Source organism: Clupea harengus, chromosome 20, assembly GCF_900700415.2.
Source record: "Clupea harengus chromosome 20, Ch_v2.0.2, whole genome shotgun sequence".
NCBI classification, from domain to species: domain Eukaryota; kingdom Metazoa; phylum Chordata; class Actinopteri; order Clupeiformes; family Clupeidae; genus Clupea; species Clupea harengus.
The window spans coordinates 4,372,007-4,389,020 of NC_045171.1; the positions used below are offsets into that span (position 1 = coordinate 4,372,007).

At 49.6% G+C, this 17,014-nt stretch overlaps 1 protein-coding gene across 1 annotated transcript in view; it reads right to left on the reverse strand.

The window, feature by feature from the left end:
- Nucleotides 1–2,445: 2,445 nt before the first annotated feature.
- Nucleotides 2,446–17,014, reverse strand: part of map7d3 (MAP7 domain containing 3) — a 33,023-nt gene continuing 18,454 nt past the window's right edge. Inside the window, exons 9-19 of the mRNA XM_031557926.2 lie at nt 15,409–15,551; nt 10,833–11,065; nt 9,966–10,339; nt 7,369–7,504; nt 6,459–6,639; nt 5,867–5,971; nt 5,538–5,591; nt 4,529–4,592; nt 4,171–4,384; nt 2,959–3,245; nt 2,446–2,637 (exon numbers count right to left, since the gene is read on the reverse strand). Coding sequence (XP_031413786.1) covers nt 2,630–2,637; nt 2,959–3,245; nt 4,171–4,384; nt 4,529–4,592; nt 5,538–5,591; nt 5,867–5,971; nt 6,459–6,639; nt 7,369–7,504; nt 9,966–10,339; nt 10,833–11,065; nt 15,409–15,551 — 1,799 coding nt within the window. The 3' untranslated portion in view covers nt 2,446–2,629. The remainder of the gene's footprint in view (nt 2,638–2,958; nt 3,246–4,170; nt 4,385–4,528; nt 4,593–5,537; nt 5,592–5,866; nt 5,972–6,458; nt 6,640–7,368; nt 7,505–9,965; nt 10,340–10,832; nt 11,066–15,408; nt 15,552–17,014) is intronic.

A 17,014-nucleotide genomic window follows, 5' to 3' on the forward strand; every position in this document is an offset into this window, starting at 1 on the left:
GGATCTGGGCTACTTCCTGCCCTCTATGGGATGACTGACAGACCTGTGAAGCTGTGACAATCCACCGTGGCCACCATCACCCGTATACTACCGCAACCGTTTTCAATTCGACTTTGCTACCCACACATTCATTTTCTGGACAGACCTTTAGACCACTCCTGTGAGTATGTAACATTTAGCTGGGCATCTAACCCAGACCTTACTTAACAAACCAGCACAAACTGTAAACTTAACAACACCTTCTGTCCACATCCTCATTCCCCCTCAGACACAGAGGCCATTCCAAGTCACTCACACAGAGTCTCTGCCAAACCAAACAGTAGCAGGCTCCCTCCTGGTCATCTTAGGAGATCAGGAGACCTTTGTGTAATATGTAAAGCTTTAGAGTGTTGTAACAGCGCCGTCTCCCTGGAGACAGGGCAGACGTCTGCTGCGGTCCTCACTAAGGTAACGCCTACAGTAACAGACTAATGAACAACATCTCCACACTACTCTACCCTGAATTACCCCTCCCCACTGTCACACAGAGACACGGCTTACCGGCCTAATACTGATTATATACATAACACTTAAATATGTAGAAATATATATTTCAAATATATATATTTTTATATATTTATAAAACAACCAAATTAGAGATCTTAAAAACTGAAGACAGTCGTCGGTAAAGAAGCATGTGTGCAAGAGCATTGATGGAGGGAGGAGCCAAGACATGTTTTGGAACACCTGACAGGACAAGAGGCCAAACTCTGGACCAGGAACTTCTTGTAAAACTAAACTCAATTCAAAACAAGCAATTCAAGTCGTGGGGCTGGTGCATTCCTCCTTACGGCAAACCCTGAGGGGGGAAACCATAGACACACACACACACACACACACACACACACACACACACACACACACACACACACACACACACACACACACACACACACACACACACACACACACACACACACACACACACACACACACACACACACACACACACACACACACACACACCTTGTCTGCATGTGCAATCAACAACATACGGGCCTACAGTGAATCCTCTGAGTTAAATGTAGAAATGTTATGTGACTACTATACATATTTCATACAGAGGACTATGGATTCATACACCCACCAGCCTTAGCTTCGGGGTGCTGTTAAGTTAAAGCAACTGATATGAGTATCTATTCATCACATTTATGTACATGTCAAGAACCGGCGAAGAACATCAAGAACCGAGAACTAAACACCATCCATCCTCTCTCAAATGAACTGGCAGAATATATGAACTTCGTTAAGCATGACAAGTCACGAAACGTTAATTTAGTTGTTAACGGCTCCGTCCTTCAGTTTACATTTAAAAGGAGGGCGTAGGACAAGGGCAACAACATGTCAATTAGATGGATGTAGGTTGAAGCTGAACCCCAGAAAGTACCCCTCTGTCAGAGCCAAGCTTTCTGAAGAAATGTGCTGACCGACGCACCAATGCCCCCACCCTCCTTAAAAATCAAAACAGAGGTTTCTCGGCAGCCGCAGGCGTGGCGGGGTGACGCCGGTAATGACTACGGGAAAAAACAGGCCGCGGCTGAGGGTGAGGGTCTGGAGGAAGAGGCGGTGGGCAGGGGGAGATGCCGTGTGGTGGTCAGAGCGTGAGCAGGGTGGAGGGAGGGGAAGCAGAGATGGTTTCACAACAAGAGGCCCCAGGCCCACCATGATGGCAGCTGGGAGCTTTCTCAGATTCCAGGAGAGGTTCCAATGTGGGTTGCATTCTTCAGCTCCTGTCATGGGCTTGGGTTTGAGAGAGTGTAAGTGTGTGTTTGAGAGTGTGTGTGAGTGTGTGTGAGTGTGTGTGAGTGTGTGTGAGTGTGTGTGTGTGAGAGTGTGTGTGAGAGAGAGTGTGAGTGTCTGTGTGTGTGTGTGTGTGTGTGTGTGTGTGTGTGTGTGTGAGAGAGACCGGAGGAGCAGCGTTCGTGTAGGTAAAGCTCTGAGCAAGGAGGCCCAATCTGACCACCACAGCTCCCCACCAGAAGCAGTTAGCCCTTATGGAATGCCCAGGGCTGCTTCTCTTTGGTCATGAGAGATCCGCAGCTGTGTCTACCCTCATCACTCACGCTAACACACATCCACATCAGTGTGTGCTTCTGGAATTTTCTTGGGAGGAAAAACACACAAACAAAAACAAAAACCTCAAAACAACAAACAACGAAGTGGTGGTCATAAAATCCAAAGACTCGAAGAGCAATAAATTACGACATTGCAGCCTCTTCAATTACAAAAATGACAAATAATAACAAAAACACAATGACAATTTCATTAATAATAGCAATACCAACAATAATAATAATAAAAAAAACAACAAAACAAACTCACAGGACTAAAATCTATGGAGGCCGACAGCTGGAGCAGATGAGCACACTGAAGAATATTTATGTATTCCCTGAAGCTTTTTTTTTAATGTCATCTGTTTTGTGAAGAGTTGAGGGCCGTGTCCCACTGCTCTGCGTCGGGTTGGTGGGAGACCGGGGGGGGGGGGGGGTCTCTGCTCTCAAGCTCAACTGGACAACAACTCACAGAGTGCAAAAAAATAAACAAATATGTATATATATATTTATATGAATATATGACAAGGATCCGTTCCTCACATCTCTGAAAGAGGAGGGGAGAAATGGCAGGAGAAAGAGGAGGGAAAAAATGGTCAGTAATTGCAAGCAGCACAGGACTGGTAACTAGAATTTGCAATGCATGTTTTATCCAAGAACAACCCAGAAGCTTGATCTCATTTAGACCTGGATGCACCACTGCTGCACCACTCCTTATGTTCTCTAGCAAACAGTATTTACTTCCTGGATAGGTAGTCCTGAGAACATACTAAAGCCATATCTGAGAGTACTGATTGTGCCTTTGAGGTGACGATCTTCTTCATTACATACACTGAGCGAGCTGCTATTCTGTGGTTTGAGCCCTTACCAGATAGGGCCTCTATAGGCTGGCTGGGGTGGAGGGAGCTGACGGGCGTCTTCTCCTCGAAGGCCACACGCGGGCCCTCGGGGACCCCCGTCTCACACGCGATCAGGCCCTGGTTGCAGGCCTCGGCCTCCATCAGCGGCCGGCCCTTGCCGTGGACGTTGAGGTCGATGAGCTCCTCGAAGCTCCAGGGCCCGGACTTCCCGTTGACCCCGGGCGCCAGGCCCACTTTGGCGTCCTCGTTCACGAACTCGGAGCCCTCCACCAGCCGGCTCTTGGACGGAGGACAACTGGGGAGGGAGGTGGAAGGGTCAGGGGTCAGGTTTGGGGTTAGGGGTCACACTGAATGACCTGGGGCAGACTCCTATATTGGTTAGGCTGGATAAGATGCTAATGTCACGTGCAGCGGCGTTAAGAACAATAATTGTCCTTTGCCCCCCCTCTGGTTTGCGCAGGCGGTTTATCCTGCCCCGACTGTAGGTCAGAGGAGAATGGCTGCCACGGAAAGCAGGTCTTTCCTGTTGTCCCCCTGCAGGGCTCAGGATGTCAGGCGGCCCGAGCTCTAAGCCTGCTCAACGGGATTAGCCCTGCACTGCTGGTCTGAGCCCCCCAGGCCCATTAGTGCAAGATTAGACGGGACTATCTGTGGCCACAGGGAGTAAACACAGACCCCTACCCCTCGGAAGGAAGGACCATCTCTTTGGGAGTGTTCTAATTGGTTAATACTCCCTGTTTGCTGACACGAGGTGCCCTATACAGAGTGAAGGTATTAGAGCATCCGTGAGAACCATGACGAGTGTGCGGCCGGAGAATCCCTTGGCTCCCCTGTGCTGTTACCTGACACAGGGTCAGACGTGACTACTGACACGGGGTCAGACGTGCTGGGAGTGGACTACTGACACAGGGTCACGGGGTCAGACGTGCTGGGAGTGGACTACTGACACAGGGTCACAGGGTCAGACGTGCTGGGAGTGGACTACTGACACAGGGTCACAGGGTCAGACGTGCTGGGAGTGGACTACTGACACAGGGTCACAGGGTCAGACGTGCTGGGAGTGGACTACTGACACAGGGTCACAGGGTCAGACGTGCTGGGAGTGGACTACTGACACAGGGTCACAGGGTCAGACGTGCTGGGAGTGGACTACTGACACGGGTCAGGGGTCAGACGTGCTGGGAGTGACTACTGACACGGGGTCAGAGTGGACTACTGACCTGTCAGCAGGGGGCTGCTCCATGCAGGAGCCGTTGCTGTTCTCCTTGTCCACCTCAGCCTGCCCGTTCACACAGCCCAGGGGCTCCTCCCTCTGAGGCATGGGCTCCGCTGAAGGAAGAGCCTCCTCCTCCTCCTCTTCCTCCTCCTCCTCCTCCTGGGTTTCCAATAGATTGGACTCCATGTCCGTGTCTTCTGGTTCGTCAGGACTCTCCTCTATGAGAAAAGAACAGAGGATCTATTAACACAGTGAACCTTACATCTTAAAAACATAAAACAACCAACAAACAAACCACAACAACAACAAAAACTGTTTGGTATGATGGCACATAGCGCGCTGTAATCAAGGAAGTGGCTTACCCTTGGGTTCACAGTTAGCTTGGTCGTCATTGTCATCTCCATTCATCTCCTGTTCGTCATCTCTCTGCTCAAAGCACACACAAAGACTGAATATCAAGACTGTAACGATTGGGACCCTTAATCCCAAGTGGGGCTCCACACCCAAAGCAGGAAGTCCCACTATTTGAAATGGGATCCCTAGACTGCCTGCAGCACTTTGGTGCAGGCTTCTGTTAATGTGATCCTGATACTCCATTTGAAACACGGACGATCATCACTTGCAAGCTACTTTCCAACATCCTAAAAGATTGTAAAGATCCTAAAGGAATAGGTACAGCATCTTCAAACTAGTACAGTAAAGTGACATTTAAAAACCTGGACCAAGAACTAAATGCAAAATATGCAAAATTTTGCTTTAGAGAAATAGGTGTGAGGATTTCTCTGTGATGCTGGATCCCACTTGATCGGTTTATCAAAGCTAGTTTGCCAATAGCTGGTCAGAAGATGGTAATATAAAGAGCACTGCTCTGCTCCTTTAAGCACCCAAAGCACTCCATACCTTTGGCCATCCAAAAGCTAGTTCAATAACCACGGTCTCAGATCAGGACAGTCAAGCACTTACAAACACCTTTGCCATAAGATACAGCATCCTGCTCTAAGACACCTTTGCCGTAAGATACAGCATCCTGCTCTAAGACACCTTTGCCATAAGATACAGCATTCTGCTCTAAGACACCTTTGGCATAAGATACAGCATTCTGCTCTAAGACACCTTTGCCATAAGATACAGCATTCTGCTCTAAGACACTGTTGCCATAAGATACAGCATCCTGCTCTAAGACACTGTTCAAATATAGACATAAGAAGCTGTGTTCAAATATGAGACTCCTGAATTACCGCCCTGGTTCTTTCTACAACGTACAGCTGCATAAACAGCAGTGACAGTAAAACAAAACCAAAGATGAACTCACAAAATACAGCGATGTGAGGCATTGGTGAAGAGCACTAGCCATTTTGTAAATGAACTTACCTTGAAGTCATTTTGGTCTGTTTTTCTGGTTCTCTTCATAATCTCCTCAATTCTCTGCAAATAGCAGTCCAAAGACACAGACACGTAATCATTGATTTGACATCATAACCTGCCCTGGAATGACCACAGTCAGTATATGCACAGGATTCCCCAATCAGTGATTTGGTCCAACATGTGTAGAATAAGACAAGACATAGAAGAGCAGGCCAGTGTGTGCAGACAGCTGATATGGTTACTAGATGTGGTCCCATATTATCCTCATCAGCCCTGTCTCTCTTTCTGTGTGTGTATGTTTGTGTGTTTGTTTGTTTGTTTGTTTGCTTTCTGACCTTCTTCCTCTCCATGCGCTCCTGTTGATTCTTCTGGACGATGCGTTCTCGCTCCAGGCGCTGTTTCTCCGCTTCTTCCGCGGCGCGTGCCTCAGCCTCCTCACGCTGCCATGGCGACAGGATAGTAAGTCAATCACACACATATCTAACAAATATCTAACCACTTCATGATGCATGGATGCCGTGGGGGACATGACTCTGACACTGACTCAAAACTTCAACCCACGCTAGAGCGCTCTTCACATATTTAAGTTAACGGCTGCTAGACACACACACACACACACACACACACACACACACACACACACACACACACACACACACACACACGCGCGCGCACACACACACACACACACACACACACACACACACACACGGGCGCACACACACACACACACACACACACGCGCGCGCACACACGCGCGCACACACGCGCACACACACACACACAAACACAAACTTAACCCAACCCTAAGAGAACCCAACCCACTGATCCACAAACCCACCCAAGCCTCCACTCTATGTAATCAATGACTGTGTTAAGCTGTGATGAACGTGTCTGACGTCGGGGAGGACCGTGTGGGCGCCTCACCTCCTTCTGCAGCTCAACCTGCCTCTGCTCCTCCTCCAGCTTCTGCTTCTCTCGATCCTCCTCGGCCTTCTCTGCGTCTTCCTCCTCCTGTTTCTTCCTCTCCTCCGCCAGTGTCTTCTCCTCCTCCTGGCGCCTCACTCTCGCCTCCTCGGCCAAGCGCACCTCCTCCTCCTTCCTCAACCTGCGGGAGTGACAAGAGTGCACAACAGTCACACGTGATGGAAAAACAAACAGGAACTAAAACATGGAGGACACGGGTTTGAATCTGGCCCGATGTCATTTCTCCTCACCTCTTCTCCCTCTCATTTCCTGTCCCACTCTTCACTAATCTATCAATTAAAAGGCATAAAAAGCCCAAAAACAAATCTTTAAAAAAAATAAAACATGTCTACCTCAATGTATTCTATGACTGGTGTAGTAGTAAGTTACCAATGACATAATGTATGCACTGACCAAGCAGACAGAACAAATGTGCAAAAAAAATTTGCAAACAGGTTCGGCAACATTGTTTCGCCCTTTTATGTTATTTGTGGCATCCACAATCACACATGCCAGTTGAGTTCAGCAAGATGTCTTTCAGCTGCTTATATCAGCGGCAGCTCCCTGGCCTCCTCTAGACGTTTCTGAGTGCACCAGGGGGATGGAGAGAGCGGAGTGCTCCAGGGGGATGGAGAGATTCATTGCTTTGGCTGAGGAACTCCACTCCTCCGCACTGCACCAGCCAGCCAAGCTCATGAAAGCCCATCTGGGGATTCTCCCCTCATCACTTCCTCCCCTCACCTCCCCTCCCCTCTCTTCCTCCTCCTCTTCCTCTCCTCCCTTCCGCTCCCCTCTCCTCCCATCCCCTGCGCTCCCCTCTTCGCTCCCCTCTCTTCCTCCCCTCCCCTGCGCTCCCCTCCCCTCCCCTCACCTCTCTTCCTCCTCTCTCTGCACGCGCAGCTGCTCCTCTCTCTCCTTCTGCTCTCGGGCCAGACGGCGGTTCTCGGCCAGGATCTTGGCGGCCTCGGAGGCAGACGTGGTTCCAGCCGCGGCTTTGGAGCTGGCGTCTGGAGGGATGAGAGCAAAGGGAGAAAGAAAGAGAGAAAAAAAAACGGTTAAAACAGCAGCGAGGAGTTTGGTCAAAAACTAGCAATCCAACCGCTGAAAAGGCATGCAAACCCCTCACAAACACCAACAGCACAGTTGGCACTGATAAAAAGGCTTGCTAGCATGTTAGCGCATGTCTTCTGGCGATACAGTTGCCGATGTCATGCTGTGAAAGCTATTTTGGTCACATATCTGCACTGTGCGTAGCCTAGGTGTCTAGCTGGGACAACAGGTGTGTTTATCTTTCCTCCACATGACCATTTACCATGTACATTAAGATGAATATGATACCAGTACTAGCTGCTTATAAAAACATGCTTGAAAAAGTGGCAAATTGTTGGATACGGTCTGTTCAACCCTCCCTGTCGGAATAAAGAAGGTAAACATAATAATATAACACAGTTATGGCCACTTCTACTTTCTTCTCCCTTTTTGTCTGATGTACATTTCCCTGGTGATGCACTGTGTGCTACATACGGCTGTAATTTACTAAGAATGTAGCCGCCAGATGTGGCTGGGCGGTACTGGCGAGTGCCTGGCACTTGCAATAGACTGTCATTGTTGGGAAACTGATTAGAAACTAATTGACCATGGCTGTATTCCAAGAGAGAGAAAAAAATTGATCGTGTTAAAAAATAAACACAAGGAGTGATAATTTAGTCAAAATTAGATTGATGCCTGGATAACTCACCCTAATTGTACTTGAGCACATTCCAAATGTTTTAGAGACTGCAGCAGACTGTCAGCTCTAGCACACAGACTGTTTCACATCCCACAGCAAGGATGAGCTCACCTGACACGTTTCTCTCACAGCTATAAGATTTCACACACAACCAACTGCTACTGTACGTCTACGTCCCAAGAGCATCTGGCAAATGTGCAACAAGACCCCGCCAATCAAAGGAGCTCCACTTCCAGCTAGGCTAATTCACAGATTACAGCGTCTGTCCTGGAATGCTGCACCCTACTCTATCCACCAGGGGGCGTCGTCGCACCTTCACATTAATGCCAGAACTCAAAACACAGTCACCTCCGAGCTCCAGGGATGAAAACCCTCCTCCGTCACCTTAAACATTACGAACAGATTAAAAGGTGACCCAGTGTGGCACCCTCCTCATTATAGCCAGGCGGCCTGTATAACGACCTTGAGGGTGAGTCGAATGCTCTGCAACACAACAGGGCAGAGTTTCGGGTCAATAATCTGCCCCAAGGGACGATCGCCTTACCTCAACCTCTCCAAACAGACTGAGGCAGCAGTCAGTCTGTACCCTCTGCCTTCTATAATAGCTAGGGCCATGTGAGAGCTAACGGCAGCACTGTCTCTTCTATCCTAAAACACACCAACAGCAAAGGCTTTGGCTTCAGATTCACCCTTCCAGCACTAAAATGTAAATGGGCCTCAGAAATAGTGCATTCAAGAAATTGCTTTTCATTTTTTATAGACCTACTTCATGGTATATCAACATCTTTTTGGAGCATATCTTCATATTTTCTAGGACATTCAAAAATGATTTTTACCAACCGCTATGCATCAACGCTCAAGCTCTTACCACTGCAGGTGTGAGCAGTTATGCACACAGATGACGGAGGGGTGCAGCGTGTTTCTGTCGCGCTGCTTTGAGCGGCTAATCTGTGTGCTTATTCAACGGCAGCAGCCTGCTTTAGGAGCAGTACTCTGTGAAGGGAAGGCCTGGGTGGAGGTATGTGACGGACCGAGCCTCGGTTGCCGTCAACATGTGTGGGTTGGGTTTGGCCCGAAAAGCTCAGAGACAGAGCGAGGGTTCAAATATAAAGGTTTATTCCATATCCAATATTCTGGAGAACTGCTAAGCCTCTCAATAGGCAGAGGACAAAAAGCAACAGTCTCCAGGAATATCACCTGCTCAGCCTCTAAATGGGGTAGAGGTCACAAATCAGCAGTAAACATGGTCTACAGCAAAACACATACCTGACAAGACTAGACTACCTGAACTAGACAGAACAATGAACCTATATACCTGGCGGCCAGCACCATTTCTACACACCGGGGTTGACACGAAAACAAAACAATACAACAATGACAAAACAGACCCTGAGACACAAACATAGTATTTTGTCACAATCATCAATCAAAGAAATACTATGTCATAAATAAATTATGTCTCAAAAGTTTGTTAAAAACCACCTTATCCAAGTGGTGTGGCCCAGACCATTTTGGGTGTCCCCCCTGCCAGTCTGGGCAATTAGCAGTTTCACTGGGGTAGGATCCAATTGTAATCAGTGGTATGAGTGTTTGTGTGTGCGTGTGTGTGCAAACCATGTCTGTTGGGTGCGCTAGTGGTCGCAAACATGGGGCAGAAGTGTGCAGTTCATGTGCGGTCGCACCACGACCGTCACAAGGTACACAAACAGGGCAGATGCGGAGGATCCAGAGGCACTCACCCTCTTTGGGCTTGGAGGTGGTGCTGGTGGTGGAGGAAGCGGCCGGACTGGCCTGGGCGTTGGGCTTGGTGGTGGTGGTGGTGGTGGTGGTGGCGGCAGCGGCCGGACTGGCCTGGGCGTTGGGCTTGGTGGTGGTGGTGGTGGCGGCGGCTGCCGGACTGGCCTGGGCGTTGGGGTCTGGAGACATGGGCATGAGCGGCTGCAGGGGGGACATGTCTTTGGGTTTGGAGTCCCTCTTGCGGAGGGTAGGCGGCCCGGTGGGGGTGAGGGCCGGCCTCTGGATGGGCGGGGGCTTGGAGGCGGTCTGCGGCTGGGGGGAGGGGGGGCGCTGCTTCAGCCCTGAGGGGGACGGGGGGCGGTGACGTGGACTCTGCCTGCAGAGAGAGGGGGGGCAAGGGGAATCAGAAACCGCAGACAATAAAAACACGACACGCACACACACACACACACTCAATCGGTCACACACAGGTGAGGTCACTGAATGAGGCCATTGAAACCTTGCCTTCTCAATGTGTTCAGCCGTACTGGAATGTGATACGCTGCCATGTCTTGGCTTTACAAAAGAGCTGGTCTTACATAAGAACACTGCAGAGGACACCCAGTGATGAGAGCCTCTCCTGAGGGTCAGCCACAATACTGCAACATGTGATGATGACTGCCACTGAAGTCTACCTGACAGGAAATGTATGTAATGTTTTCAATTCACACGTTAGTGCACGCCAGACCTTGGCTTAGCGGTCACAGAAAAGACATCGCCCTTATGTTTTGATGCCTTTGGATTTGGACTTACTTTACATCAACAAAGGGTTCCTTTTGTTCTGTGTGTGTGTGTGTGTGTGTGTGTGTGTGTGTGTGTGTGTGTCTTACCTGGCAGCGCCTGGAGAAGGGGTTCTCTTGTTGGTGCTGGTGTTGAGGGGGGCAGGGGAGGGGGAGCGATGGCGGCCACTGGCAGTGGAGGGAGAGGCTGGGCGGCCACTGGCAGCGGAGGGAGAGGCTGGGCGACCACTGCCAGTGGAGGGAGAGGCTGGGCGGCCACTGCCCGTGGAGGGAGAGGCCGGGCGGCTCCCTCCTGGAGATGAGAAGCGCTTCTCGGCTTTCTGCTGCTCGGTGACGAAGGTTTGAAAGATGAGAACACACGGAGAAAGAGAGAAATCACTTTTATAAGCCAATTCTGAAGCAACAATTCAACAAACTATACACACTGATAAAAGATCACATCATTGCATAAAAAAAAATATACACTCACAATGTGTCACACTCTAACAAACACAAACATAACATTGTACTATTGTTGTGTTACACAGTGTGTTGTTGTGTTATATATTGTCCCACGTCGCACCAACAGGAGCAGTGCTCCAAATCCCGTTGTATGCAAATACAATGACAAATCAAGGCTTTTCTATTCTGTTCTATTTCTATAAACCAAGTTGACTCCACTGATCAGACTGAACATATGCATCACTGTGTTACAGTTGAACAGTCATCGGACCTGAGGGTGTCTGTGTGTTCTAAAGAGATTCTTCCCAAAAGGTTGCAGGCGCTATGACTGTAAAACCTGTGTCTCTGGTCCTGTGCCCGCTTTCTTTTTACTGTCTTCTACTCCTTGTTCATTTATTAGAAAGGAAGTGAAACCTTCTGTCTGCCTAGTCTCTGAGCGCTCTATACACTTTGTACACGGTCTGAAATGTAGAGATTCGAACATTTACCTGACGTGTTTAACGTCAGATCAAAGACAAATGTCCAGATTATATGTCAAGTTCTCTCACTGAATTCTTAACATGCTCGAGTCCAGTTTTATGTTACAGAGTGAAGTTCTCTCGTTCCATTGTAACAAGCCCATTGGCTGTTGAGGGCCCTGCCATGGGCGGGACTCAGTACTAAGTACAGCTTAAAAAAAAAAAAAAACACGTTTCACGTTTGGCTGGAAGTGAAAGGAGACTGTGTTCAAACGTTTAACGATCAAGTCAGAAGTTGAGAATCTCAGGCAAACTTTTAAGGTGGTCTGACTCCTGTCCCGTCACTGGCTAGTGCACTCTGGACTTGACTGGTGGTGACCTAATTGCACATCAACCAGGGGATTCCCTAATGCTAGGGACTGGTGTCACTTCTAATCCCCATCTACTGAGATAGTATTCAGGCTGTGATTGAGGCGCACATGCACACGCACACACATGCACACACACACACACACACACACACATAAGACCTCTCACTTATCGGCTTGTGGTGAGCACATTTCACCACTCAGCAGTGTTTAGTTTGTCTTGTCCCCTGCTTGGCACGAGCTCTGCTCTACTCTACTCCTGCCTCCTCAGTGGTTCCGCGCTCCTGACTGGTTCTGCGCTCCTGACTGGTTCCGCGCTCCTGACTGGTTCTGCGCTCCTGACTGGTTCTGCGCTCCTGACTGGGCCTCAGTGGTTCTGCGCTCCTGACTGGGCCTCAGTGGTTCCGCGCTCCTGCGCTCCTGCTGAGCACTAGCTCTGCTCTACTCATGCCTCCTGACTGGGCCTCAGTGGTTCTGCGCTCCTGACTGGGCCTCAGTGGTTCTGTGCTCCTGACTGGGCCTCAGTGGTTCTGTGCTCCTGACTGGGCCTCAGTGGTTCTGCGCTCCTGACTGGGCCTCAGTGATTCTGCGCTCCTGACTGGGCCTCAGTGGTTCTGCGCTCCTGACTGGTTCTGCGCTCCTGACTGGGCCTCAGTGGTTCTGTGCTCCTGACTGGGCCTCAGTGGTTCTGCGCTCCTGACTGGGCCTCAGTGGTTCTGTGCTCCTGACTGGGCCTCAGTGGTTCTGCGCTCCTGACTGGTTCTGCGCTCCTGACTGGGCCTCAGTGGTTCTGTGCTCCTGACTGGGCCTCAGTGGTTCTGCGCTCCTGACTGGGCCTCAGTGGTTCTGTGCTCTTGACTGGGCCTCAGTGGTTCTGCGCTCCTGACTGGTTCTGTGCTCCTGACTGGGCCTCAGTGGTTCTGTGCTCCTGACTGGTTCTGCGCTCCTGACTGGGCCTCAGTGGTTCCGCGCTCCTGCCCAGGCAGAGCAGTGCAGGGTGGGGTTACATTCTCCGGTACTTTGCATCCTTCCGAGCTCGGCAGCTCTTCTTACCCTCCCTCCTCCTCCTCCCCCATCCAAATGCCTTATTTAAAACACATCGCCGTATCATTTTCATACAGATGCCATCTCGCCTGTAGTGGCCGGCCGTGGTTACCAAGCTCTGCCCAACTCTGCTGTTTGCTGTTCCACCAGAGCTGATTATACTGCACACAGAAAGGTACACTCTATAAAGCTTTGTTAAACAAAGACGGACAAATGAGGGAACTAGGCACAGCGCAAAACAGATCAACTGCTGTAAGCCAGCTTTTCCTATGCTTCAACCTTCCTCCAAGTCCTTTTCATCGAGGTAAACTAGCCAATGATATCCCCAAACTATTTTCACTCCCAGTCCAGTGTCACTAGTGTCACTTACAGTGCAGGACATGTTTGTGATCAGCATCAGTGATAGGGGCGTGGGGCTGCTTTGAGAGGCAAATCAGAGCAGATAATAATGTGAGTGCTGCCAATGGAGCGTGGCTTCATCACGGCCACACCAGTTCCTTCCAGGAGAGAGGAAACACGCCGATCCTTGCTAATCGCACAAGTTTCCATTCATACCAGCAGACTTTGCACCGTGCAGACAATCATTTCCCCCCACAAAGAACACTTGCATGTTACCATCTCTGATATTACATGGCCACGAAAGACCACGACTCATGTAAGGCAGTAACACTGACAAAACCTCTGTTAAAAGCTATGGGTGTATTTGAACATGCGTGTAGCTAGATTTCAGCGTGACAAAGCACCTATGCAGACGTCTGTATTAATACTTCATGCATTCAAAGCAGTGTTCCCATTTGTGTACTTCTATTACAGTGCGTACGTGAGTGACTGCAATCGAATGTTGATGTACGTTCCCTGCGCTTGTAAAACTAAAATCCCCATGCAAAGCCAAGCCACACCAAGCCAGCCAACATAACTAAATATAACTCATCACAACTAAACACATGTAAACTTCTAAATATCAATAAAAATGGACAACAGACAGCGCTGTGAAGGAGGGCCTTTACGGATCCAGAGTCTAGCATGCGGCGCATGTTGCGGCTGCTGCCAGCCAGTTGTGCACTGTTGTTGTATCCTGCCACCCTAAGTTACTATGCTTGTAAAACTAAAATCCCCATGCACCAAGCCAGCCAACATGACTAAATATAACTCATCACATCTAAACACATATAAACTTCCCAACATCAATAAAACCGGGCAACAGACAGCGCGTGTTGTACTGTGAAGGAGAGCCTTGTGTTGCGGACTTGTTGCGAGTTGTGCACTGTTGTGCTATCCTTGTATAACTACAATTTGCATGCACCGTGTCTGACAATCAAAACTAAACATTCCTATACACCTTGCCTGGCAGCCTCTCCCTCTCCTATCATATTATGCTAATGTGGCCATATTACCTACTTTAATTATTTTTTTGTTGAATTGTTTACCTAAATTTGACTTTTTAATCTGTTAATCAAATTGATGTTTCTAAACCAAATGTTCTCTCTTATAGCATGACCTTTGCTCGCAAATACCAATGGCTTTGGAAACATTGTTCTCATCCCCATATCCATTAAGTACACATACGCATATTAGGCAGCCGAACTCTACCCACTCACTTTGTCTCTTTTCGTAGTCTAGACTATCTTCGCTGTGGGATGCTGCTGTAGTCTCTCCACCTGATCTACTTGCAGAAACCCTCCTCCTACACTAACCCAGCCCCATCACAATGTCATGCACTTATTCTACCCCATACTCTGTGCTAGCTTTACCTGCACATCATTGCCACCATCCACCTAGTTTACTGTTCCATAACTCTACTTACACACTTGTAATAGTAACATACTGCACACTGTATACCCACTAAGCTCTTCTTCAATACTTGAAGGCTCTCTCCTCGCCTTATCCACTATCACTTTAGTATGCATCATGTATATACCCTGTTATGTTTGTATGTACTGTGTACATTTACCACAAGTATGCTAGCATGCTCATCCTGATACGTGTATGAATTCATCTGCCATGTTTCTGATAGTCTCCCCTCCCCTTCTTTTTCCATCTCTACCTCTCTACCCGGCCAGCTCCAAGGAGATGGGCCCCCCCTTCTGCTCAAGGTGTCTTCCAGTTAACAGGGAGTTTTTCCTTGCCCCTGTCAGCATTGTGCTTGCTCCAGGGGAGTCGAGGCCCTGGGCTCTGTAAAGCGCCTACAGACAATTTGATTGTTTTGGCACTATATAAATAAAATGTAATTGAATTATTTGATTTGCCAGCGAATGTAAGTTTGTAAGTATATATGTGCAGGTAAGGTGCATATTTGTGTGTGTGTGTGTGTGTGTGTGTGTGTGTGTGTGTGTGTGTGTGTGTGTGTATCCTTACCGTGGCACCACTGTCCAGTGCGGCGTGGGCAGAGGCGGAGGTGGGCATGCCGTTGCGGCGGTCACTGCTGCGGCTGCGGACCGGCTGGGTGCGCCCGGCGGTGGGAGTGGCCGAGGCTGAGCGAGGACACAGCATGTAAGACTCTGGGTCAGAGGACACGCAGGGGGAGGACAGCGAGCGAGGGACAGGCGGAGGACAGGAGGACAGCAGGCAGGAGGACAGGACACATGCAGCCCGCAGAGGTGTGCCACCAAGCGGGGGAGTCGAGGAGAGAGAGAGAGAGAGAGAGAGAGAGAGGGAGAGGGAGAGGGAGAGAGAGCGACAGATAAAGAGGGAGAGAAAAATGAGAGAGACCAGAATGGGAAAGACAAGAGCACAAAAACAAGAGATTGCTGGGTGTTAGTGCCCTGGGTCGGCTACAGGTTGTCTTCTGCCCCGCTAAGCAGGCAGTGGGGGGGCAGGTGTAGGTGGCTGCAGGAAGTAGGAGCAAACACAGCTGTGGGGTCAGGGGGCATTCTAAACACATTTAAAAACCACACCCAAATCACCACCACCCTCCAAAACACACACTGTCATCACACGCCAAAAGACCAAACACAGACTCCAGAGACACCGGCAAGCCCAAATATGCCAGACCCACCAGCACAGCACAGCACACCACACCAGCACATGACACGCAGGCACACACGGAACAGATAAAGTCAACAACAACAACTCAACAACAGTGAACACACAGGCATGTGCAGCCCACACACACTTCTATGACAGGAGCGGCTTTCATTTGCGACTACGGCTTCTACTACTTTGGTTCGTTCCTAAAATGAAGGAGAATCTAGCAATTTGGGGGGCGTGCTTTCCAGTACCGGTACCGTCTGGAGGCACTGCTGCTTCTTGATTCATCCAGTACCACAGCCTCTGGGTCACACGCAGACGTGGAGTGCTTATAGACGATGACACAGGGGGGGGGGGGGCTGAGGGAGTGCAGGCAGGGGCGGGTGGGCGAGCGGGCCTACTAGCAGCGCTGCTTGGCGCCAGCCTGGGGAACTTCACAACAAGGTGGCAGAGTGTGCCATGGGGGCGCAGGAGGTTCCGTGAGGGTAATCCAGGGACACGGGGATGATGAGGCCTCCGTGTCAAGGTGGCAGAGTGTGCCATGGGGGCACAGGAGGTTTCGTGAGGGTAATCCAGGGACACGGGGATGATGAGGCCTCCGTGTCAAGGTGGCAGAGCGTGCCATGGGGGCACAGGAGGTTCCGTGAGGGTAATCCAGGGACACTGGGATGATGAGGCTTCCGTGTCAAACGCAGGCCACTCATAATTAATAGTGACTCATTTTATACGCTCATACTCTTACGCAAGACAGCCGTAATCCTCTGGTTGTGTGCATCTTATGAAAGATTATTTTTAGTTACAGAAGAAAGCTATTGTGTGTGTGTGTGTGTGTGTGTGTGTGTGCACACATGGGATGGGTGATGTGAGGGCACGGGTAGCATGCTGTACTGGAGAAACTTAAGTCGAAATCTGTATCGAGCTAGTTTTGGAGGGATTTTAGCCTAGTCGTTTCTCGATGTCCTCAGATCACTGTGCTGGGAGAAACCAGAGTGGC